The sequence below is a fragment of the Nymphalis io genome, chromosome Z (genome assembly GCF_905147045.1).
Source record: "Nymphalis io chromosome Z, ilAglIoxx1.1, whole genome shotgun sequence".
In the NCBI taxonomy this organism is placed as follows: Eukaryota; Metazoa; Arthropoda; class Insecta; order Lepidoptera; family Nymphalidae; genus Nymphalis; species Nymphalis io.
Window position 1 is genome coordinate 8,649,506 of NC_065918.1, and position 25,824 is coordinate 8,675,329.

At 28.3% G+C, this 25,824-nt stretch overlaps 4 protein-coding genes across 7 annotated transcripts in view; 2 read left to right on the forward strand and 2 right to left on the reverse strand.

The window, feature by feature from the left end:
- Positions 1-25,824, forward strand: part of LOC126780711 (protein Jumonji) — a 200,730-nt gene that overhangs the window by 33,950 nt on the left and 140,956 nt on the right. The gene's annotated exons all lie outside the window — the stretch shown is intronic.
- Positions 28-3,855, reverse strand: LOC126780761 (uncharacterized). The gene is made up of 4 exons (XM_050505434.1): positions 3,541-3,855; positions 3,394-3,452; positions 587-897; positions 28-335 (listed from the first exon to the last, which is right to left on the reverse strand). Exons 1-3 carry the CDS (start codon positions 3,556-3,558, stop codon positions 615-617), a joined length of 360 nt encoding a protein of 119 aa, XP_050361391.1. The 5' UTR covers positions 3,559-3,855; the 3' UTR covers positions 28-335; positions 587-614.
- LOC126780756 (uncharacterized) lies at positions 15,338-18,419 on the forward strand. Its single transcript, XM_050505428.1, has 2 exons — positions 15,338-15,541; positions 15,929-18,419. Exons 1-2 carry the CDS (start codon positions 15,409-15,411, stop codon positions 16,339-16,341), a joined length of 546 nt encoding a protein of 181 aa, XP_050361385.1. The 5' UTR covers positions 15,338-15,408; the 3' UTR covers positions 16,342-18,419.
- LOC126780744 (gamma-soluble NSF attachment protein) lies at positions 19,802-25,284 on the reverse strand. The gene is made up of 8 exons (XM_050505416.1): positions 25,149-25,284; positions 22,426-22,493; positions 22,065-22,219; positions 21,830-21,985; positions 21,679-21,749; positions 21,312-21,459; positions 20,866-21,114; positions 19,802-20,606 (listed from the first exon to the last, which is right to left on the reverse strand). The coding sequence occupies exons 1-8, from the start codon at positions 25,199-25,201 to the stop codon at positions 20,505-20,507; spliced, it is 1,002 nt and encodes a 333-aa protein (XP_050361373.1). The 5' UTR covers positions 25,202-25,284; the 3' UTR covers positions 19,802-20,504.

A 25,824-nucleotide genomic window follows, 5' to 3' on the forward strand; every position in this document is an offset into this window, starting at 1 on the left:
TAACTTTAAGCAACTTTGTTGGTTTTATTTTTCACAATTCGATAATATTTTAACCGTGACATCTTTGTTCAGAAGAGAGAGAATTATTTAAAGAAACAAAGGTTTAGGTATTCAAACAAAATGAACATAACATATAAAAATATCTTATGTTTAAAATGTTGAAATTAAAATGTTGAACGGTATCTTCGACATTTTTACAATCTTTTGACTAGTTAATTGTGAAAATGTTTATAACATAATTTGACCGCTTTTTAACAGAACAAAGAATATCAAAATCAACATGTAAAAAAACAAACTAACATATTCCAAGAACGTTTTCTCTACTTAAAATTTACCTGAAACAAAAATAAATATTATGTAGTAAAATTCATCATTATTAATATTATATAAAAAAGTTATTTTTCTGTGTATTTTATGAAATATTTAATTGCGATTATATAAAAATATTATACCGAATTAAAATAGGAGAATTTACTACCATTTGTAGCTTACAAAATAAAATAAAAAATTATAATATCAAGCCGACTCAATCGAACAGCTTAATTTTGCTTTGTTTTTAAACCATTTACCCAAACGGGCTACTTACTTATAACTAAATACTGTTTGGATATAAATCAGTGCCAGCCGTGCGACAGCGACTCGCTCTCCCATCCGTGGTGGTGCTCCTCCTGGTGATGATGGATGGGCACAAACACTTGCTTCTCTACTTCCACCTTCTTGATCACAGGCACAGGAACGTGCTGGATGACAGGCACAGGCACGTGCTTGATAACAGGCACCTCTTTAATCACAGACACCTCCTTAACAACAGGCACGTGCACAGGCACATGTACTTTGGAGACGTGATGGTGATGAATGGTGTGAACCTTGTATGGAACGTGGATGGTTACGTGTTTGCTGAAAAATAATATTTTGATTTATTTATTTATTGAATTTCACAGGGTTAATAATACATTCGAATTCAAAAATTATAAAATCAATTTTGTGCTAAGTTTCGATAAACAGCTTGTTACATCAAATTTCTCGAAGTGTGTTGAATGGCCTAGTATACAACTTTATGTTAGAAAATCATAATTTTCTCTACGTTACCGGTGAAAGCGACACTCGTTATTCCTACTTATACATTGTTATTGTCAAATTGCTTTAATCGAATACACTCGTATCAAAATGTAAACAATTTCATTCTCGTTAGTCTAATACATCACAAAAACTCAACACTGCAATAAATAATTATTAAATATATATTCGGTTATTTAAATATGTTCTTGTAAAATTGCGCGAATTAATATGTAATAAAGTTCTCAAAAGATATTTTATTTATATAAGCACATCATTAAACGAGACTATTTTTATATAAGTATATACAAAATATTGCGCTACTAAACATTACCTAACAGATAATTATTGTTAAGAACAGGCTTAAGTATAGGACTCAATCGTACATTCCGACTTCATTCCAAAGGCTTATGCGATTGAGCCTACGTGAGTAATCGGTCTTCTACATTTTAATTACAAAAAAGAAGCATATCACACTATCTTGTTTAATACTTCAGACAAATATACTAAATATCGTAATATAAACGAAAAAAAATTAAATCCGCAAATTTAACGTATTCAATTATGTACCAACATGTTATTTTTTTGCTATACGATCACATTATTATAGCTTGTAATTATTTAGAATAAGAAGTGTTCAATTGCATATTTTAATATTTCCTTTGACTTTTACAAGATACGTAGAGTATTTGCGTAATAATGTTACCTTTCTGTCTTCACAAGGCGAACTTTGTTCCGACAATTATTTATTATTACAAAGAAAGTGCAGTAACCGTTGCTCGTATACCATTATGTCATCATTAATATATCAAATACTTAATGTTTAATATCCGCAAACGAAACAATGTTAACCACATGAACGGTGTTTATATTAATGACACTATCTAGGCTACCGAACTGGGACTTTGGCTCTAATTGTTACAAAAAAAAAATTATATAATATTTCTTTAACATTATTGAATGAGATAAGTCGTATGCCAACATTTACGTTTATGGTTATGCAATGACGGGAAGGAGTTACCGAGCATTTAATAAATAATTCCATCGAAAGCACAGCCTTTCACTAGAGTATGCCGATCAGATTGATGTTTCTGAAGTATTCTAAGCAGTTACTTATGCATTGCATAAAGTAACAAAAGTTTAATCATTGAATGCTAATGAATATAAAAGGATTACATTACACTAGTAATTACTTTAATACATAATATACGCAAAGCTAAATGTTAGAGGTGTATGTGTTCAGATGTCGATGGTAACGTGATAATGCAATACGGCAACGATCTTGAATCTCATAGAAACACGATTTCTACATTTTACACAACAATCACAAATAGATCAAATTATCTAGGTTTTTTGATATTTGCATCTTTAGTGACCAAATATTTTATAAAAATAACATTGTTTTTAAATAAATACTTTAGTTCGATTTATTCTAATGAAATTAATTATAAATTAAAATAAATATAACTCAACACGTAAAATTAAATTTTACTCAACTAATTGTATAACTGTCTCATGTAATATCCCATTGCGTCATAAAATACCAAAGTATGTGCGAAGATATGTGTAAGTGTACCCAAATAAATTATTTTGATTATTATATAATTTAAACAATTAAAACACACGTTCTCATTTAAAATGTTGCAATACCAAAATAATGTCAGTAGTCTTTTTAACAACATGCTACGTATAAGTTTTTGCGGCATACCGCAGCCTTAGTTAATACCGTTCATGACTCATGATTATTTTATGGTCATTTACAAAAAAAAAATAGTATATCGGATATCGTATGAATAAAATACAGAATTTATTTGATTACTCAAATGATTAAAACGTTTAACTATTATAAGAATCAACTTATGTAAAATATTGGTTTAAAAAAAGAAACACGTCCATTTGAGATTACTTTCCTTTGATTTTATTATCTAATCACGTTAGTAAACTTAAACGTTGGAATAACAATGTAAGCCTTAGATTTGTAAAGCAAACCTTTTATTTATTTTATTTTAGTTATTTAGGCAATTGTAAAGCATGTTATATAATTACGTCAAATGTATATAGTACTTAAATAAAATAGAAAATCACTTTATGAATGAAATTAGATAACGTCTACATGTTTACAATCAACAACGTTCAAATCATTACAAAATAAAAAGCATTGTATAGCGTAGCTTAACTTTACTTTTTATATTGTAAATATAGTAAACTTGAACTTAAGTTTTATAAATCTACGTAGTTTTTTATTTCAAATTTATAGTCTCGTATTTTAATATAAAAATATTTTTTGTATTTTTTTCTTAATAAATGTATATTTGCAACAAAGTAATGAATACTCACTGTCCACCGCCTCCCGGGGTAGGAACGGCAACTACTGCAACAACCGACAGGGCGAGGAGCTGAAACAATAGGCAACCATAGCTTACATTAATAAATAAATAAGGTAATAAATTATAATATAACTATTTTGATAAACGGTACACTTACGGCGATTTTCGCGTACATCTTTCTTAGATTGGCTGGACTGATTCAATGGAACACTTGGCCTGCTGAGACTCTCTGGCTTTCTACTTACTCCAATCCTTCCTCAAGCTTATATACACCATTCTTGTGTCCAAGAATTGCATAATCCTTCCCCCAGGTTCCTTACCAGCCCGAGTAATCCGACCACATTAGAAAGGTGATACACTTTGAACAGTTTGAAGTAGAAAGGTGCCTTTTGAAATTGGTGGGGAACACTCAGGTGGGGTAGATTAACGAATAATTCTAAAAGTGCACTGTGTAGGTTTATGTGTACTGCCATTAAAGTGTTTCCGAGTTATAATGCGTGTGATAGATTCTCGAGTGCACTTATTTTATTTCTAATATTAAATGTTATTATTATCGAATGACGTATAATCACTGTGTTTTTACTTGTATTTTTTTTTTCAGGAAGCCGAATTTTATTTGATTATTTTTATTTTGTAAACGCGGTTTGACTTTAACGCAGTGCAGTAAATATTTTACATGAATGTTTTTAATGATAATTTTAACTGAACCATTTTTAATATATTTTTTTTATTTGTTATTAATGATTGCGTGCGTGAGTTAAACGGTTATGTAAGTATAAGTAAATATAATTATTTTCAATTATCTTCATTGTTTCAATTATAAACTTAAGTTACTCGCTTTCATTGTATTATATATTAAATGCTTTGCGATTTCCAAGAATATGTTGGATACAATGCTGTGCGTTATAAAATAAATCATATAATTACATAAAATCAAATATAAATAATTAATTGATAAAGTTCTAGTAATACATTTTAAACTTACATACACATTCTAATATAATTAATATTGCTTGAATTTAATGCGACTGTTTATTGATATATTTTATTAAAAATATAATTACAAACTGTCAAAGATAACCTGTACGTACAACCAATTCGTAATGTTTACGTTATAAAAAAAACATAAACACACATTCAACGTAGTAATAGTAATTAATATAATAAATGTATACACATTCGACAAAAACAAAAGCAACAAAGAATTTGATACAAAATACACCCAAAACTGCTGAACACGTTTGTAATGGAATAATAATGGAAATTTATTAAGCAAATGTTATGAATAAAAAAGGATTACAAAGAAGGCTAAGAGAAGATGATTATGATGATGATAAGAGACATCGACAGAACATTGAGTCCTGTCGATTTAAAGGCATACATTTAAACGAACATAATTTTATTACTATTTTATCATTATAACGTTGATTGTTTTTTTTTTATTTATTTTTTTAATATATTTAATCTAGACGACTTTAAAATTCTAGGACGTCTTTTTGAAATAACAATATCTAAATGTATAATACAAAGCCAAGTAGCTCTTATAAGTATAATAAAAAATATTAGTAAAGCTAGATGGGCGAGTCTTATTAATTTAATATTGTGTTACAGTTGTATAAAAAATATTATAAGTAAAATATAAAATCAATAATAATTTAAAATATATATCTACGTATTTATTTTTTTAATTATATCCCATTCCGAATTAGAACGAAATGTTAGTCATACGTTATATAAAATACCAGTTATTACGCAAAAAGTCAAATTTTAGTCCAATTTGTTAAAATCTGCTGAAAAATAAATTACCTTTTACTTGTTACATAAATCAGTTCAAAAGATAATCAAAAAATCTGTTCGATTCGATTTCGAATTTTGCAAAATCGATTTGCAAAATTCCAATTTTTTTAATTACTTGGAAGTGTCGGGAATAATATAAATAATAAGGTTGTTATATATTATATTATATTATATATATTATGTTATATATTATATTGCATATAATATTATATTGTACGAAAATCCTTCATTTTTTAAGAAAGAGCTATGAAATTTGTATTTCAACAGTTACGGGTAAAACGATCACTGTGATATTATATGTCAATGATTACTACTTTCCTTATCGGTTCTTCTCGATGGAATCTACAAGATGAACCTATGGTAACTATAACTTAAATTTTATCTTGTGTAATGCTGGTTCAGGTTGTAAGGTGCTACTAAAAGCTTTGTATTAAAGTATATTTTCATTTGATTTGGTTATATGATTGTATAAAAACGAAATTAAAAATATTGAATACAAATACAATAATATTAACATTGAAATATTCATTATACAAATATCAATAGGTATTTACGGGCAAAAGATTGTTACAAAAAAATGAGTTTTATTTTAAAAGAACTATGTACAATTGCTAAATTTATTACGTTATTGCAAAACTATAAAATGAAATATACACATAATAAACAAAAACATCATATATTTTTAGCGATCAGTGTACATAGGGGGCAGTTACGTAAAATTATTACCACAGTGTTCAGTGTAATAATTCCAAACATGATACAATTATTAAAGATCTTTCGGACGCAAGAGAACGAGGTTTAAAATTACACGTCTTTTTCGACATAGCATGTACGTAAATAGCGCGTAAGAAAGTAACAGCACATAAATGCTTCACTGCTGGGCTCTCTCAACTCAATCAGCTTAGGGCTTTTTCCACTGAGCTACTTAGTGGTGAAAATAAATGTGACAGATTTTCATATGACACATTTATTTTCTCACTATTTATTTCTTCGCCTGCACTAGATTAATTATTATTATAAACGCAAATGTATCACATCAAAACTTATAGGTGCTTGCCCAGATTTAAGGCCGTCGTCGGTATAGTTCCTCATATCCTATCTACTAGGTCACCACACATAAGAGACTGTTAGCGCATAACTAGCTCGGAGACACGCCTGCTATAAAAAAGGCTATTACTTAATTGCAGTAGTATTTTTATAAGAAGTTATTTGTTTATAGACTTCCTGATTGACGAGAATAATTTAAAAAAAAGTAACTCGGTTACAACAACCGCTGAGAGTGAAATCGACATTTTAAATAAAATTTTAAGCTTTAAATTTTAAATTTCATTAGAAAGATTAATTCTTTTAATCCGTATAATATAGTTAGAACTATCAAATAAAATAACAAAATTTCCGTTTTCTAAATCGCTTGCTGTATTATAATATATTTTTTAAATATTGCATGCTTTAATTGCATATTAAAAAACTTATTTATTTTAAATAAAAAGTAAATAAATAAACAAGTATTCTAAGGGCAATGATATATAGAAAGCGCTCGGTGCGTCTGTTTTACGGTCGCACGTTTTTTAAGTATTGCTAAAAGACGTGCATTCATACTTGATTTAACAAACGAATATTAAGACGAACCAAAAACAAACGGTTGTATACAATTCTATATTTCAGTTTTCTTTTTTTTTCTGGCGATAGGTATCGAAATGTTTGTAATGAAATTGTAAAGCATCTTAATAGCTACAATGTGTACCTATATCTTAATAGCTACAATGTGCACATATGTGTGCAAGTAATAAAAATTAGTATAATATAATTATATAAGGTATATGTTTCTGAAGACAATCGATACCAATGACTTTTATTTTAAAACTTACTTCGTAATAATCTTTAGACCATGTTCCTACTGACTTCACAGAAAACAAATGCACTGACTGCTAAAACAATATATTACTTCCGTAGTATAAAGTTATGGCTTATAAACATACTCGTAATAGTGATACAAATTATACCGTATCATATTATTGTCTAATGATTTATTGCGCCTTCCTGCTGTTAAAAAAATAACAGTAAATATATGTACTGTATTTTTTAAAGCAAGAATATCCTTAATTAATTTACGTAATTTCATATTCTTATTCTATGTTCGTGACAGCAAATATTAATATGAAATGCGATCTTGTTTTCAGAAAATATTACACACGCTGATTTTGAGCAGGCTAGATAACGCATATTTACTAAATGGTATGAAAACTAATCTAATCGTATCATTTTTCAGACCTACGTGGACGTCACGTAAGCCATTAGTGCTAAATAATATAATAATATAATATAATATAATATAATATAATATAATATAATATAATAATAATATAACACCGTCGTTTTACAAATTTGAAATGTATATAAGAATGTTATTTGTTTTTCATTATTTTTATGATTTGGTAAATTAAATATTATTAATCTCGTGAAATATGTGATTAATCATTATCAGATAAAGTTAAGCTGAGAGTTACTTCTTAAAATATCTACTATAAATTACATGCCAGATGCATTTAATAAGTTAGAATTTAAATCATAATATGAAATATTACAATTTTGTTAAACTAATCATAATTAAATATTCAAACTTAATATTTTTGAATTCCTACGTGAAATTAATATATAAAGATAACAGATATATATTGTTTTTTCTATAAATTTGTAATGCGTATTTTGTTTTTATTTTAGTTTTAGAATATATGAATAAAAATTTTAGACCCTGTGCTATATCAGGCGACAGTGTTCTCCTAAGAATACAAAAACTTTTATATTTTATTTATATTTATAAATTTATCAAACATAAGTTTATCAAATTAAAAAACAAATATACGCAACCTTTCGTATATTTTATGATATTAGTACAATTAATTATTATTAGTCTAGTAATTAAAGATAAATGGACATACTGAATTATTGTAATGCCTACTTATGTACTGTAATTGGTGTAGTATTTACATTTGCTAGAACAACTATATCGTTGTGTAAGTCGTGCTACATATAATTGCCCTATAATATATATAGAAAAAAATACATTTATTCTTATCTTATTAAGCTATAAATAAGGATAAAACAAAACAATTTAATGTAAACTTTAGTAAAGTTACCCTACAACTAAGGAATAGGTAACCTTAAAAGTAAAAGGTAATAATATACAAAATTCAAAACTAAAATATTACTTGAGAAGTTAAGACTACAAATTTGCAACCGAGTTAATAATTGCAACCTAAAGCCAAAAAGTATAAAATATTATTAATGTAAATTTTAATAATTAAATAAAAGAAAACACTCAAATAATCAGGCGGAACGACAACAGAACGACGACAATGCAAATTTGAACGAAACGCGACAAAGAAAACGACACTTCAATTTTATTTATTTGTATATCCATCTCTTCATATGATACTTTTGGTATATCGAAATGATCTTAACAACATTTAAGCGTCGATAAACATTAAGATATAAAATTATTTAAATCCATGTGCATAGTTTGGTTATAAAACTTATAATTTACGAACTTTATTATTGAGACAAAAACAATTTCAAAAAAATCTATAAATAATTCGATAGAACAAATTATATGTAAATTATATCATTAGTAGCATTATTTGACACCTGCGTTATTGAACGCAAAACTGTAACAGCAGCAAGGCAAGCGTGGGGCTCCTACATTAGACACACTGGGATTTCCGTCTTGTGGTATCTAGATTCAAATCCGTGATTATTACACGTCTAAATAACGTAAATAACGATACTTTAAATTTCGTAATACGTTTTCACTCATGTTTATCTCGGTCAGCGTCGCGGTTTGCCAACACATGGAAGACATATAATCCGTGCACTGATACGGTTCGATTAATCTCTAATTTAATGAATGCTTATGCATTATTATGTCAATTACATCATCATTACAAACTGTAGTTTATAAGTTTAAAAATATTCTTTAAAATATGATAATTGTGTGCGTACTCTTGAGTACAACGTAACTGGACTTCAAATCTCATTCTGACATAAATGACAGTCATAGATTTTCAGACAGTAATGACCACTTATTAACTTCATGCGTACAATGATTCGTGTTTCTATTTGTCTACATGATTGAAACCATATCTCATTATTTTATAAACAATATTTTACTTGTATAAAGGATATCGGCTTTACTAAATGTTATTGTATTAAATTATATAATGGGAATATTCAAGATGTACATTCACTCGTGCATTATGCAAGTTTAAGGAAGGATTGGAGATGACTAATATCAAAGCCATTTTATCACAAATATGACAAGTGAGTCATCTATCCTGACTTCGCATGGGCAAAGTTAATACTTTCTCTGGATAATTTATTATTTATGTACAGTGTTATATATAGACATTACCGTTCAATAATCAAGTCAATTGGTATATCTGTTTGTAATAGTCAAACCTAATGACTGATAAACATTTTGATACGCATTCTAATAAACATCGTTCAATTAATGGTATACAGGCTTAACTTAGCCTTTGGTTAATCTAACGGCACACAGAATCACTTAGCAATGTTATATTTTGGTTTTAGTTAGCCAGTGTAAGTAGTTAAGGTTCAAGTGGTCATAACTCGTTACCTTGGATGGCGATGACGTGTAAAGAATGCTTATACTTATAACAATACTAATGTTTGAATAGGTACTCTAGAATTATTTTATTAAGCAACGCTTACATTTATATAATTTAACAGAGCGTTATTGAGATCGAATGTGAGATTACAATTGAACAAACATGAACTATAGGTATTTTCACAAAATATTTTTTCTTTAAATTTTAGTAAAATATTTACCAATGATATTTTCTATAATTTTATCGGAATCAACTTTTCCTGTATTAATTTGGCTTGCTATCGTATTTCCGTCATAAGTGCATTTCCGTTTTACACCGTAAAGTTTTATTAACGTGCTAGCTTATTAACTTTAGAATATAATTTTTTTCACGGATAATAAACTATTGTAATGAATTAAGATATAAAAAAACATTTGTTTTATAACGTCCGGTATTTGTAATGGTTAACTCAAGAAAGATTAATAAACACAGTGAGTGGCTGGACGAGAAACCTCCTTTTCTAAACCTGATGTACTGGTTACTTCAATCATAATTGAAATATTATTTTTGTGAACATGAAATAAGGCACTATTTGTTTAGAGTACAATTAAGTTACATAATTGTTTCTTAATATCCGTCTCAGGATAATCTTATGTACTTTAATAAATATAAATCAATGTCGACGTAATATTGTACATTAAAAATAGAACTTATACTAAATCTATATTATATACGCATATATGTGCTATGCTCAAAAAAACAATTTGAACTCATAAAGCGTAAAATTAGTTGACGCTTGGTGGATACAATTAGATGGTGGATTAAATTATTCACAATAATATATTCATGTAATGCCCTAAAACAGGCAAACCGCAAATCTAAATCAAAAAGACCAGATAAAGAATTCGTTTCGTATATGATACTTGACCACAACAAACACGTTCGTCTTTTTTTTAAAATGCCGCTTTTTCTGGTTAAGAAGTATACGTTAGAAAATTTTTTTAATGAAAAATTTGATAACGAATAATATAACGTAAGACAAATTAATCGAACTAAAGCTAACTAACTTCTTTTCCTATTTGAACCTTAATCATAAATTGATATACCTACAAATGACCTTGTATAATATCTCTGGATACTGAAATGCGTTCCACAAATACCCTAATAAAATTTTGGGTCCTTTTTTTCTTTTGATACTATTGTATATATAAGCTAGAGTTCATAAAATACATACATATACGAATATTACATATTTCATAGCAAAATATTATTTCTATCTTAAATTTAGAAGTAAACCAGAGGTTTAGTAAAAGTGTTCTTTAGAAGCTATTGTTTATTAATAAATTTCGATGCTAGTGCAGGTATACAATACTTATTTATACATATATATACTACACAGTAATATTATTTATAAGTGAGTTGATGTAAGTAATTTATACTATCAGAGCGTCACGGTAGTATGAGTAAGCGATCCCGTGGTTCGTGGCTCCCCGATAAGACGGAGAGGGTACCGCTGGTTTTTTAGAGGGTATTCCGATGTTCGGGACACACTCCGCACCTTGGACACCGGCGAGCCCCACATACCCCCTCCCCCCACTGTTTCCGTGGGGGAAATGCGTAACGCGTTTATCCAGCAATAAAAAAAGGTAATTTATACTACGTCACGGTGACATGCGCAAGCGATCACGAAGCGGTCCTCGTTAAGACGAAAAGGCTACCGCTGTTTTTTTTAAGTGGGTTTTCCGATGTTTGGGGTGCACTCAGCGCCTTGGATACCGGCGAGCCCTACATATTCCCCACTGTTCCCGTAGGGGAAACAAGGGTCGAGATGAACAGACTATATTAATGTACTACGCCATAATAAATATTTATAATAAACTTATTTTCATAGTTATTAATTGAAGATATTATTTACTATTATAATTTGAAAATTAAGTATCATATTCACCACTCTAATGAGATAGTGCTTGATGCAATCACCGATTTTTGTTTTACATGTCGTCGATGAGTTACCTCACACTACGCGCTTTGAAATTCAACATTAGGCTTAAAAATACATTAGTAGTTGCGTTATATTATACTCCAATAAAACTTTAGTGAAATGACAACATGGACACAGTAACAACGAAGAAACAACTTACAGAATTATAAACTTAAGAAGCGACGTCACAAGATAATTTATAATACTTAACTATCAAACAATCGATTTTTTTCTTGATATAAAGAAGTATTGCAGTTTAGTTCAATAAACGATTTTAATTAATAACATTGAGTAAAGATTGGTAGCAATAATAATAAACATAAATTCTAATCACAAGTTCTATAAAAATCTTATTAGTATGAAGTGTTGGTGTGGGTAGCTGGTAGATGTAACACGTTTATAATTAATTATAAAATAATAAGTAAGTATATATAGGTACATTATACAATAAGTGTTGCACAGTAAGTTGACATTTCTCCGTCATTTCTTGTCGCAACGCCTCACTTCCAAGAATATTAATTAAATTAAAGAAAAAACTGTTTCGCATTCCCAACGTGGCCAGTTTGCGGTGCACGATCACGGAATCTACACCTCGCTCATAAAATAACTTTGTTGTATTGGCCTGCTTTTGGCAGGATTGAGCAAACTATTGTCTCGAAAATTCGAATTTTTGTCACGCATCTAGGCACGCAGCCGGTTATTGTCAAAGGAGACAATAGGCAATAGTTTCAGCTAGATTAGTAGTATTGGCAATAATTATAAAAATATTATTATATTAAATTCAAAACATGATCTGTATCGACATTTTTTTTTTCCTTATTTTATATTTATATTGTACCAAGATGAACCGTAAAAACTATGCAGTTACTCTTTTACAATATATACCTATTAAACATTATATATATTCAATTTCCCCATTACATATTTTTATGTTTTGCAGCTTCATTGGAAATTATGTCATATTTAAGCTCCCAAACTGATTGTACGTAAATATACCTAATGAAACCATAGGATATTTTATGAAAAAAAAACATTCTGTTATTAGATTATATAGTAAATAGTTATTAGTTCCCAAGTAGGTGCATTAAGAACATTATGTACTTTACAAATTTTATTTTATGACAAATGATTAAATTAAAACATAGTAAATTAGGCCTAAAATAGGCTCTACAATTGTTAGAATAAAAAAGAACCGAAGAAGTATTCTCCCAATTAGCATAAACTTAGATTTTAATGTTTGTTGGGCCGCTTTATTAGAAACATTTTACGAAAAATGAAACATTTCCACTGCAGCATTTTTTTCACAAATTTTTTTGTATGATACAAATAAAACAGTTGAAAATATTTTTTTGAAATAATAAGATCTAAAATGTATTTGAACTACCAGGACTTATAAAATAATTTAATTTTAATATATTTATTTTATTTATTTATTAATTCTTTGTTGCACACACTTTACAAACATTTAGTAACATATAATGGGTAGTAGAACATATAGTATGCAAAGGCGGCCTTATCACCTTTAGTGATCTCTTCCAGGCAACCTCTTATATTTACTGGTGGTAGGTGTGCAAGCTCGTCTGGGTAGATACCACCCACTCATCAGATATTCTACCGCAAAACAGCAATACTTGATATTGTTGTGTTCCGGTTTGAAGGGTGAGTGAGCCAGTGTAATTAAAGGCACAAGGGACATAAAATCTTAGTTCCCAAGGTTGGTGGCGCATTGGCTATAAGCGATGGTTGACATTTCTTACAATGCCAATGTCTAAGGGCGTTTGGTGACCACTTACCATCAGGTGGCCCATATGCTCGTCCACCTTCCTATTCTATAAACAAAAAAAAAAAAAACTACTAACTAAAATTGCAAATTTAATTTACACGAAACACTTAAAATATGTTTTTGCTTTTTATTAGATTATTTTTTGTGAATACGGTTTTTTTTCAACACAAATTTATTTGTCTTATTTATAAGTCATAGATATATCCACTGATGATTAATATATATACATACATTAATGCGACCTAAATGATTAAGTCAACAATAACATGTTTTAACAAATTGAGAAATCAAAATATATTTTTCTACCTGTTACATTTATTTAGAGTAAAGAAGAATCTATAGCCTCTTCCAAACATAAGAGGAGTAAAGATAAATAAACAATTTTGACATCGAATTGACGGGGTATCATTAGTCGTGATCTTGAATAATTTATGATATTCACTATGGACTCGCGAAAAAATTTTTAATGTCCGTGAAGTTGTAATCGAAACTTTGGCGGTTAAATTAAAGTGGTTAAGTGTAATTAAAGTTAAATGGAATAGTTTTGTATTATAAATGAAGTTAAATTAATCAATAACTTTTTGTAATGCATGCAATGCATACAGCAGAGCTATTAGCAAATCGTGTGGAATATATAAATCTATGGTTTTTTTATCTTTACCCATGATATGAATACTTCATACGAAAAATGAAGATTATAATATAACCTTTACGCGTGGTTGAACTAAAATAAAACCCGACTACGTAAAAATCATGCTCTTACAATTTTACCCAATTATCGAGTTAATTCAAGCAAAGCAGCGAGCAAGAGCTCGAGCTTGGAAATGTGCTGATTAAGCCCCTTCATTCATACCCAACACGGCACATTTTAATTTTTATTTTAAATACAAGTACTAAGGTCCTCGGCGGACGACATATACATTTAATATATACATACCGGTTAAAATCATATACACGAGTCAGGTAAAAAAATATGGGTAAATGCCGAACATTCATAGAAACGTTCATTCCTTATATATAAACATTTAATCATAATATATTTTACTTTAAGCAGAATCAGTATTTATGCATATTGATTTCTATGTCTGTAACATTCGTGACAGACTTTCATACTAATATTTATAAACAAAACCACTTTTTAAAATAACTGTATAACTTACATAATAAAAAACTATTTGAGTGTTTACACCTGAACGCCAGTCAGGCTTAAGTCGGGTTTTAATAAATGCGCACCGACTGTGTGTGCAGTGGTTTTAATAAATATCAAAACCAGACTTAGACCGTGCGTATAGACCTTTATATACTTTTTAATTCAATTAATTATTTTAAGATATTATTAAGTAGATACTTATTAATGTTACTATTACTTTACTTTTAATTAAGTTTGCATTTATGTAAAACTATAATATATAAAAATATACTTATGCTTCTCTTAAAATAAAGTTGTTACGTAGGTATTTGTTATCTCTAGACAGAACTTAACAACATTACTGTTTTTGATATTTTCTCTCTACCAAAAAAGTCGCTAGTAATATTTACGAATGTCACACTGCTTAAGGCTGATTACACATATTCAAATACCGTAACCGTATTCAAATACATATAATATTTAATAATTATTTATTAAACATAATAAAGTATAGTAACAAATATATCAACTTTATTATAATAAAACTACACCCTACACAAAATTGTACTATTCAAATATCAAACTATTTCCTTTAGCTTATAGTTTTCATCAGACTGCAAAGTGTAGTGCCTTTGCCTTCATGTTTAAAAGTAAAAGCAATGACAATTTGACAAACTGCAAGCAAACTGGGCGGCCATTTAATTTGTTTGTTTGAAAATTTTAACAACAATATGCCGAAAAATATAACAAGTGAAGTGCGTGAAATAATTTTAAAAGTGAAGGAATTTATGGATGAAGAAAAACGAATGCAAGTACCCATAATACCGCTGAGTAAAGTCTACGTAAGAGTATCCGCAGCCACAGGTTAGTATTATAATTATAGTTTTATATTGCAAATATTTTTACTTGTAAATTTATATTACTGTATGATGAAAAGATATGCTAAGTATTTATGAATTTTATATTTATATATACATTTTAACTAGAGAACTATGAAATGGTCTTTAAAATGATAAAATATTTACATGGGCGTGTAACTATCGAAAAGACATTTTGTTTTTTTTTTTGTTTTCAAATAATTGTTCTACAAACATATTTTGTAATATGTACGTAATCGTTATCGATTATAGAAAATCTTTAAATGTTATTTTTAATTAATTAATTATATTTTTTATGAAATATGAATAAAAATATTTCTTAAAAAAATATTCCATTATACGATCCACTTATTCAAAATAAAATTGTTTTTAGGCGTGTCGGAGCGAACTGTTTTAAACATAGTCAAGGAAGCTAGACTTATTGAACAAGGATTATTAGACCCTGAGACTTTAAAAAAGACACCCAAAAAACGGGTTCGCACAAAGGGAAAAATTGAAGTTGATGAATATGATTTGCAAGTAATACGACGCAAAATTCATGAATTTTATGCCTTCAAAAAGGAGGTGCCGACAATAAACAAGCTGTTACAAATCTTAAAAGATGAAATCAACTTCAAAGGTTCAAGAGAAACATTACGAAAGATACTCCGAAAAAATGGTTTTCAGTTCCGAAAAACAAAAAATAATAAGGAAAAAGATCAAGTACCAGAATCAACTTCCGCTGTCCCTCCGATGGTACCGCCATATATTCACTCCATGTTTAGCCATAAGAATCTCCAATCATAAATTAATTTATTGATCTCAGAACTTAAATACTGTGTCATTATATAATAAAATCTATTATATTGTATCGGTTAATGTATAACAAACACCAGACAACTGTATACCAGAATTAATGGTATTAAGTTGAATGTTGTGACTAAAATTCTATAAAAATATTTAGCTAATAAGTAATAATATTTATGTTTTGATTCTTTAATCTTCACTAAACTATAATCTCATGTTATTACTATATTTCTTTGTAATATTTGTAAAAATAATCAATTTAATGTTTAGGTTTTAATAAGTAGAATAGTAAATATTGTATAATTGTACTTTTAAATGTTAGGAGAACGTTTGGTTTTAGAGAACCAAAAATTGAGATTACTTGAAACAAAGCATCTGGATGTAATTGGTACAAATCTTTACAAATGTCTGTATTTTTTCAAATAGTCAACACCTTATATAAATAATTGTAACTCAACATAGAAAAAAATAGATCTTTTTTTATTTAGGCTTTTTTCAAAAGATAAATCAAAGATAATTGAATGGCTGGGAACTGGTGAGCAAAAACTCTCAAAATATGATTTGCTTATATGGCAGGCATTATTAATAGTGATAATACTACCATAAGAAACATTCAAGAGCACTTAAGTCACCATGATAGTGCTGTATTCGCATTTTACAGAGCTTTGAATTTGTAAAGAAAAGTTGTATTAAATTATTTCCTCATTTCTGCCTCTGAGGAAGATGTTAAACATCTTTCTGAAAACAACAAAAAATCGAATGCAGAGTCCTAGATGTCTACCTTATTGACTTTCCGTTTCCAGGATTTTGAGCTTTGGCTGATGCTCAAAATCAGAGGCAGATTTTAGCAAATTATATTGTACCCCTTTTTTATTTTTAGAAATTTTGGAACACTATAACTCCAATGCAGCAATATAGGATTATAATTAACTGGACCATCAATTCATATTAATCTGAACTATAATTGTTATTGATATGAAACAAGCAAATCAAATACCAAAGTGCGCAGCTCCCGCAGCCTGTAGAGAACAGGCTTAACTAATTCACTTTTCAAAATTATATTGTTTGTTTTTTTTGCATTATCAACATACATATTTAAGGGAATGTCCTGACTGACTTTTGTATGCATAGCTCAACCTATAAGATGTATAAACTTATAACTATAAATTATAAAATTTGACAGACATGTTTCACTATATAGAAGTGCACTGAGACAGAATTTTACGGTTTTGATTGAAAGGCTGTTGTATATATTAAAAACAAATTCATTTTGGTAATCAAGCTTATATTACTGTTGTTGTTTAAGCTAATGGTAATAAATTTTACCCATAATAATAAATATTACTGAGATTTTTATATCATAGATTAGGTCTTTTTAGATATATCGGTATGAAACTCACAAGAAAAATATTCAAAATCTAATATTTACAACTGAAAGAAGTCTAGTCTCTATACATTTAATTATTTTTTGTTGTGATCAAAGCAAATAGTTTTTTTAATATACTATAGTGTGAGTTACGATTTTAATCATATTTAGTGTTGATATTTGAAATAAATACATGAATGTCTAGCTATTAATAATATTGTAATGTAGTTTTAAATTATTCACCGCAATTATTTTTGTGTTATAAATTCATGAGCATTTTTTTTCATATCATTAAAATATTACGGCCTTACTTATAAATGTTGCTTAGCGGGTGATTAGTTACGCAATGTCTTCTTCTTTCGAGTGAAAAATCAATAATGACAGAAATAGTGAAATCAGTGTTTACTGTGTTAACTAAACTGTCGATAAACAATGTGTATCGATAGGGGCTGTTAATGTATAAAATTACTTTGGTCTGTCACTAACTACTATTAACAACAATTTTTTATTAAATAAATTATTTGGAATTCTAAAATCACAGATTTTACAATAATTGTAAAATCTTCGATCAGACATAGGTTATAATTATATGTTATTATATAATAGGAAAGGATCACATGTAAACAGCAAACATTTTTATTGTTTAGATCTAAATATACTATTAACTAAATCAAATGCTAAAGTAAAATGCATAAAAGTTTATATCATAATAAATTGCACTGATGATTTTATAATTCTGTAGAATATTAATTATATTTGAATTATTGTATAGAAAGTCGTTTTCTTTCTAAAATTGTAATTTAAAATTCTACATATTGTGTAATATTCTGTCTATCGTTTATAAGATAAATTTATAATAATATACCAATATTAAATAAATAAATAAATTGAAACAATTTCTTTTTAACATTTACGTTTATTTCAATCTCAAAACAGAAGCAGCTTTTCTGTGAAACATTTACTAAATTGACGTCAATAGTGCGTATTTCTAAATACATAATTCATATTAGCCTGCATAAAAATGGCGCATACACCACTTAAGGGAAATATTGTGGTACTATTTAAATTCACAATGCAACGTGATAATCATTATTCTTATTTCGCCTAATTATACACTTACTACTATTATTACGTGAGGATATAATATTTTTAACACAAAATACAATAATATATAACAATGACTGAAACATTTTGAACTCAATGGAAAAAAGAATCATCAATTTTTTTTTTAATTTATTCCCGGATAAAGATGTACTTACATAAAGGAATATGCATATAATATAGACGAATTGAAAACCTTCTTTTTATAAGTCATTTAAAAATATCTAAATTTCAGACAATATCTAAATTTCAGAAAATAAACTAATTGTTAAATGCAAGTAAAATTAAATCTTAATAAATTAAAAATATCATCATCTCAGAACAATGAGAGATGTTTTGTTGCTTTTCGAACTCTGTCAGCCTCTACTTGAGTGGGTGCAACATGGATCTTAGATATGATTATCGTCTTACCCATGTTCATTTTAGACCCACTTGTTGAGGGCTTCTACTGAGGTCAGTGATGTATTCGCCGATAGTCGATTGGCACCTCTGAATATATTTCAGTACGGGCTGTGCACAAAAATTAATAAAAATACAATTATAATTTATTTTTAAATTAGACTTTATAAAAAAAAAGATAATGTAAAACTACCATAAATGGAAGTACATTACATTTCTTTTTTCAAATAAATTAATTTAGATATTTCATTCTAATGAAATTATAAATTACTCACAATTATATAAATTTATTTAATAGGCGTAATTCTAACCTATAAAACGTCACTTTGTAAAATAAATCAGATAGCTTAAGTATATAAAACAACAATATTTGTTACAAGTAGTTGATATAAATTGTTTTACGTTAACCCAAAATGGATTATACTAGTCATTAAAATTAATATGATTCTTAACATATACAAATATACATAATAATTAATTTATAACAGCAATAAAAAAATAGCTATATTTTTTTTATTATAACAATTAGTAAAATAAAGTATGATACTTTTATGTTACTCTTTTCTTTTAACAGTACATAATAATTATAAGACTATCTAAGTGTGCTATAATTTGCTAGCTCAATAAATTCATATAATTAACTAAATGTGTTGACAACAAAATGACATTATGTCTCAACAAAATTACATACTAAATGAAAAAATATATATGTATCATATTCATATTACATATAATTGCAAGTATGTATACAAGTACAAGTACACAGGACAAAGTTTAAGCAACAATAGCAAAATAATTTCTTAAATAATATTTTATTGTAATATATGTATTCCAAAGGCAACGGTAATAATAAATAAACATTTTCAACCTTGAATTGACATGACACTATTGGTCTATATTTAAAATAATCTATGGCTATCATTATGGATTCCTAAAAATGGAGTTTTTAGTATCGGCGAAGTTGATATCAAAACTTTAGAAGTAAAATTCAAATGGATATAAGTAGTTAAATAGAATAGATGTTTTATTAATAAAGATATATTAATAGAGAACTGTTCAAAGTTCATAATATAACAGAGCTATAAGCAATTCCCAAGGAATATCTAAATATTATGGTTTCTTTATTTTTACTCCTTCTGCCAGTGGAATATAATAAATATATTCATATCATATCGATCAATCTAAATGGATTAATATATTATTACAATTCTTTTTGATATATTTATTTTCTAATATATCTATTCTCAAAGCCGAAATTTGAAAAAGATGAAAGAAGAAGCTACTTTTATTTTCAAATTTAACACAACTCATCTTCATCTTCATTTTTTTGTTCTGGAATGTCATTTGAAGATAAATGAGAACTGGACTCTTGAGATTTTCCTTGGGCATTATCTTCTTGCTGAAAGTACATCCAAGTCAATATATTTTACTTAACATTTAACAATTTGAAATATTTTATTGTAATCCTAGTATTTAACACATTCACACCTTACAAAAAAAATGTCAGGACAATGCTTGTCACCAAGATGGCCAGTAAGATAAAAATTGCAGTAAATAAAAGCGCTTAGCATATAATCTAAGAGAGAGTTGTAGAAAGAGCAGCATATTTACAAAGAAATCACGTGAGGTACAAGAGAAGTATGCATATATAAACTCACCGCCATATTTGCAGCATTTTGGCTCACATATGATGGAGCCGCATTCTCCCTGACACTGGCTTTTGGAGCTGGTTCCAAACCCTCTGGAAGAGGTATTGTACTTGCAAGTCTAGCATACTCCACATCCATGCTGCGAATGAAAGGCGAAGCGAGCGCTTTCTTGGCAGATTCCCGATCTTCTTCGTCATAGGCTTGCAACAATTGTTCGAGCGTTTGTATCTCAGGAACTTCACAGTTGTTACCCCATTCCTATTATAAAAAAGAAACTTGTTATCAAGATACCTTATTATATAGATATGTATAGCTAAAATTTATTTAAGAGTACTTTAAAATGTAAAAAAATTCAAACTTTAAAATATACAGATATAACTTTACAAATATACTATTTCTATTAAAAAATAATAGTAATTTGTAAAATAAATATATAGCAAATTAAAATGACTCACTTTGTAAGCTTTTTCTGCAGCAACAGCATCACCTCTTGCTAATTGCACAAGAACAATAGCAACAGTTAATCTTCCCACTGCATTGATGTTACCGGACTCTTGGTGGAAACCGATTTCGTGACGCAGACTGTCTACAGCTTCGTCATACCTGGTTATAGTATAAGTAATGAAATTTATAAATTAAAACTCACGTAATTTATGTTTTTATAATCAATATTGTACACAATAATGTTTGATTATCTGATGGCATTAGTGTTACATTTATTGCTAAGTTACAATAGAGTGGATTATACAAAAACCTTCTTCGTAGGACACATATATTTGTCAAATTTAATATTATTACTCTAACCTCTATTTTTAGCCATACCTTTGGAGTTTGACTAAGATCCTTGAAGCCTTGCTGATATATTCAGAACCTTGATGCTGACTGCTTTCAGCCTACAGCAAAATATAAATAAAATGCTTAAAAGATAAAATTACTAGTTGTTTCTATTTTATAAATAAATAAATCTTATTACCGAAGATACATCAGCAGCTTGCTGATACAGTTTTACCGCCAAATCAGGTGCCCTCTCTTCAATGATTTTGGCCACTTTATCCAAAATATTTGCTCCAGAGTCACCAGATCCGTGTTGCTGATAAAGACTGCTAGATTCACAGCCAAGTGAATACAACTAGAAAAATAAATTCAAATTTGTTTAATCATGGATAGAAACTTAACATATTTGTGAAGAACTTTTAAATCTATAATACCTCTTCAGGCTGTATCAACTCCTTGCTGACTATAATAGCATTCTCAATTGCTTTACCGGCATGGAAGAATGCCCGATTCTTCTTATACAATTCTGAAGCTTTTAAATAGCATTCTTTTGCACTTTTCAAGTCTCGTGCAATACGAAAGCATTGGCCTGTAACATGACAAAAACAAGAATGTAATCACTTTGCAATAATATACCTTTACTTATTCAAACACATCTGGTCTATTGAAGTGTGGGTTTTCTCTAAGCCTCTATTTATTAATAATTCAACTTTGTTTATTATTTACCATGAATTCAAACCAATGTATAGAGGCATATCATTAATATAAATATTTAGTTGTTCTTATAACACTAACCTGCCTGACTATACTCATCAGCCGCAGAATCAAAATCAGGTTTCCATTTCAGCAAAGATGTCTTCAAACTGAACAAAATTTACAATAATTTAATTAAGTTTATGTTGTAGCATTATCCTTACTAATATTATAAATATGAAAGTGAGTTGTTTGTTCATTTTATTTTTATGTCTTAACTAATGACCATTAAATTTTGCATAACATGGTCAGGGGTATAGAAACAGACAGGCTACCAAGCACCTGATTCTCTCTTATATGCGGGCGAACCCGCGGGTGGATACTAGTGAAATATAAATGACAAATTTAAGAAACAAAAGTAGCCAAAAATCCTAAATGCCTCAGGCCTGGTCTGAAGTATCTCTCCACTTATGGAGAAGGACTTCCAGCTAATTTCAGCATACTACTCCTGTGTCCATTTATATTTTTTCACAATATTTTTCATCACATGAGGTGATTTACAAACATAATGCTTACACTACATTTCATATTTATAATATTTCAATCTCAGTATAAAATGTACGTCCATATTATAAGCATTAGGTAATATGACAAATTTTAAGTTATTACATAAGTATATATTATGTTTTACTACTCTTCCCCAATGGATTAACAAGATTCAATTAATATGTCATAAAAGCATCTTATTGTTTATAAAATTCACTTTTTTAAATTAATCTATTGAATAATTATTATTTTGAACAGAAAATGATTATTACATACACTTATTTTTTCATAATATTAATATACTTTTTCATTTAATTTTTAGGAAGCAACTACTACCCTTTTACTTGGTGGTAGGGCTTTGTGCAAGCCCATATGGGTGGGTACCACCCACTCATCAAATATTCTACCGCTAAACAGTATTAATATTTGGTATTGTTGCATTCTGGTTTGAAGGGTGAAAGAGCCAGTGTAACTACACGTACAAGAAGGACATAACATAACACCCAAGGTTGGTGGGATATTGGTGATGTAAGGAATGGTTTATATTTCTTACATCGCCCGTGTCTATGGGTGACATAAAACAAAGCAAAAAGCTATTATTAATTTTTGTTGATGCTGGTGTTGAGCTCGTTAAAAATATTTATAGAGCCTGGGAAGAGTCAAAGGATGCACTAAGGATATTTTGTTACTTATCTAAGTAATTTAGTGTGCAACATGACATGTTGATCAGGAAGCTATGCCGCTATGGAATTAAAGACAGCACTCAGCCTCCTGATTTCGTATTTAAGCAATCGGATTCAGAAGGTTGTCATAAATGGAATGAGATCTCCCGGGGCTCCAGTTGGTGTGGGGGTCCCTCAAGGATCTATTCTTGGTCGATTTTTGTTCCTCATTTATATAAATGACTTGCCACATTTACTAAATAACAAACATGAGATAGTATTGTTTGCTGATGACACTTCCTTGATTTTTAAAATAAAAAGACGTTTATTAATATATGACGAGGTGAACAATGGTCTCTCTGAAATAGTACATTGGTTTAGTGTTAATAATTTAATGTTAAACAGTAAAAAGACAAAATGCATTAAATTCACTACTCCCAACGTGAAATTTGTAAAAACGAATGTACTTTTAAATGGAGAAGCTTTAGATGCTGTAGAAGCAACAGAATTCCTTGGGTCCTCATATTACTAAATTGGCAAATAGACTCAGCTCTGCAGCTTTCGCAGTAAAAAAAATTAGAATGTTGACTGATGTAGAAACGGCTTGCCTAGTGTATTTTAGTTATTTCCACAGTATTATGTCTTCTGGCATTTTACTCTGGGGTAATGCAGCCAATATTAATACGATTTTTGTACTGCAGAAGAGGGCTATTCATGCAATTTATAGCCTGGGCCCTAAAGATTCACTTAGATGTAAATTTAAAGAAATTAAAATAATGACTGTCGCTTCTCAATATATATTTGATAATGTAATGTATGTATGAAAAAACATAAAAGATTTTCCTAGAAATTGTGACGTACATACTGTTAACACCAGGACCAAGTATAAACTTACAACCATTATTACTAGATTACACAGAGTTAGTAAGTCTTTTATGGGACAATGTTTTTGCATTGACTTGACTTGAATTATCATATTTTTCATTAACACTAATACCCACCATTATTTTTATTGTTAATAAAAAGTTAACAACAACAGTACACTATTTGAACATTAAATTTTTACTGCATTGGATAAATTAATTCTTGTTCACATAAAAAAGCTTTGTTGCTATAAATTATCAAAATTTACAGGTGATTTATTTCTATTAATAATTAATAGTCTAAGATATGATATTATAAATATCTATGAATAATGCTTGTTTACCTGTTTATACCAACCTATATTTGTACCCATTTCTCGTGTAATATTCTCTCCACTAATGTTCAATTTTCATCAATAAGAAATTTGGGAAAATGATCATAAAAGTGAATTAAAGTTAATATTAAGTAAGAGTATTGTAGTAGCAATGTACATATTATCTAACATATAATCTTTGTCACTATCAATAAACAGATGATGGTATATGTTTCTGAATAGTATTTCATGCTATCTATATAAGTCACTAAATATAAACCCATTTTAGGAACACATGTTGACACATTTTTTAATTTAATCTGTCTAAAATATTTCATTGCTGAAGTATTCCATATTTTTTAATAAACATTATTTAAGACCTCAAAATACTACTAATAAGATATAAAAGTATTATGACTAATAAATATTATACGACTTACTATTTTTCTGCTGACTTGCAATGTTCTTGAGCTTCGTGTAGTTTCGCAGACATATTTTATGTTTTTTTACAAAGTAAATTTTAATAACTATGCAAGAACTACTCACTTTGAAAATCAATAACTAAAATCATTCTAAGACTGCAGGTTATTATGACACTAGTATTTTTTCATGTTATTGTTGTGGTGCACACACCTTAAGTATACAGCCAAAGAGTTAAGTCACATTTGACTTCCATACCTCTTTGTTTGTTATTTTATTATTATTTAATATTTATATGATCATTTTATCGACAAAAACAATGAATTATTTTTTTACAATAGATATTAAGTTATAAATGTATTTAGTTACAGTCTCAACAACTCTCACTTATATTTTTGTAATGTTGACTTTTCATTTATTCAACTTATTTGACGATTTAATTTTATTAGAATATTGTATTTTAAGACTGAACACGATATTTACAAAGTTAAGTAATTTTGAATAAGATTTCTTCCAAGTTTTTTTTTATTATTTGGTTATAAAAGGTGTGAGTTAAATAAATATTTTTTATTTTTATTTTGTATTTTATAAAAATGACTGTACATAAATATAATAATTGATTTTACTTTTTTCTACATAATTTAAATATTTTAAGAAGTATTGTAGTAGTTGAAAGTATGAAATTACTACAATATC

Bases quoted from the DNA above. Each gene is read 5' to 3' on its own strand.
- LOC126780756 (XM_050505428.1), top strand. From the start codon at position 15,409: ATGCCGAAAAATATAACAAGTGAAGTGCGTGAAATAATTTTAAAAGTG. The intron at 15,542-15,928 runs GTTAGTATTATA...AATTGTTTTTAG, and splicing joins AAGAGTATCCGCAGCCACAG to GCGTGTCGGAGCGAACTGTT.
- LOC126780761 (XM_050505434.1), bottom strand. The intron at 898-3,393 runs GTGAGTATTCAT...ATTATTTTTCAG, and splicing joins ACCCCGGGAGGCGGTGGACA to CAAACACGTAACCATCCACG.
- LOC126780744 (XM_050505416.1), bottom strand. From the start codon at position 25,201: ATGTCTGCGAAACTACACGAAGCTCAAGAACATTGCAAGTCAGCAGAA. The intron at 22,220-22,425 runs GTTAGTGTTATA...GTCATGTTACAG, and splicing joins TGATGAGTATAGTCAGGCAG to GCCAATGCTTTCGTATTGCA. The intron at 21,115-21,311 runs GTGAGTCATTTT...TTTTTATAATAG, and splicing joins CTGCAGAAAAAGCTTACAAA to GAATGGGGTAACAACTGTGA.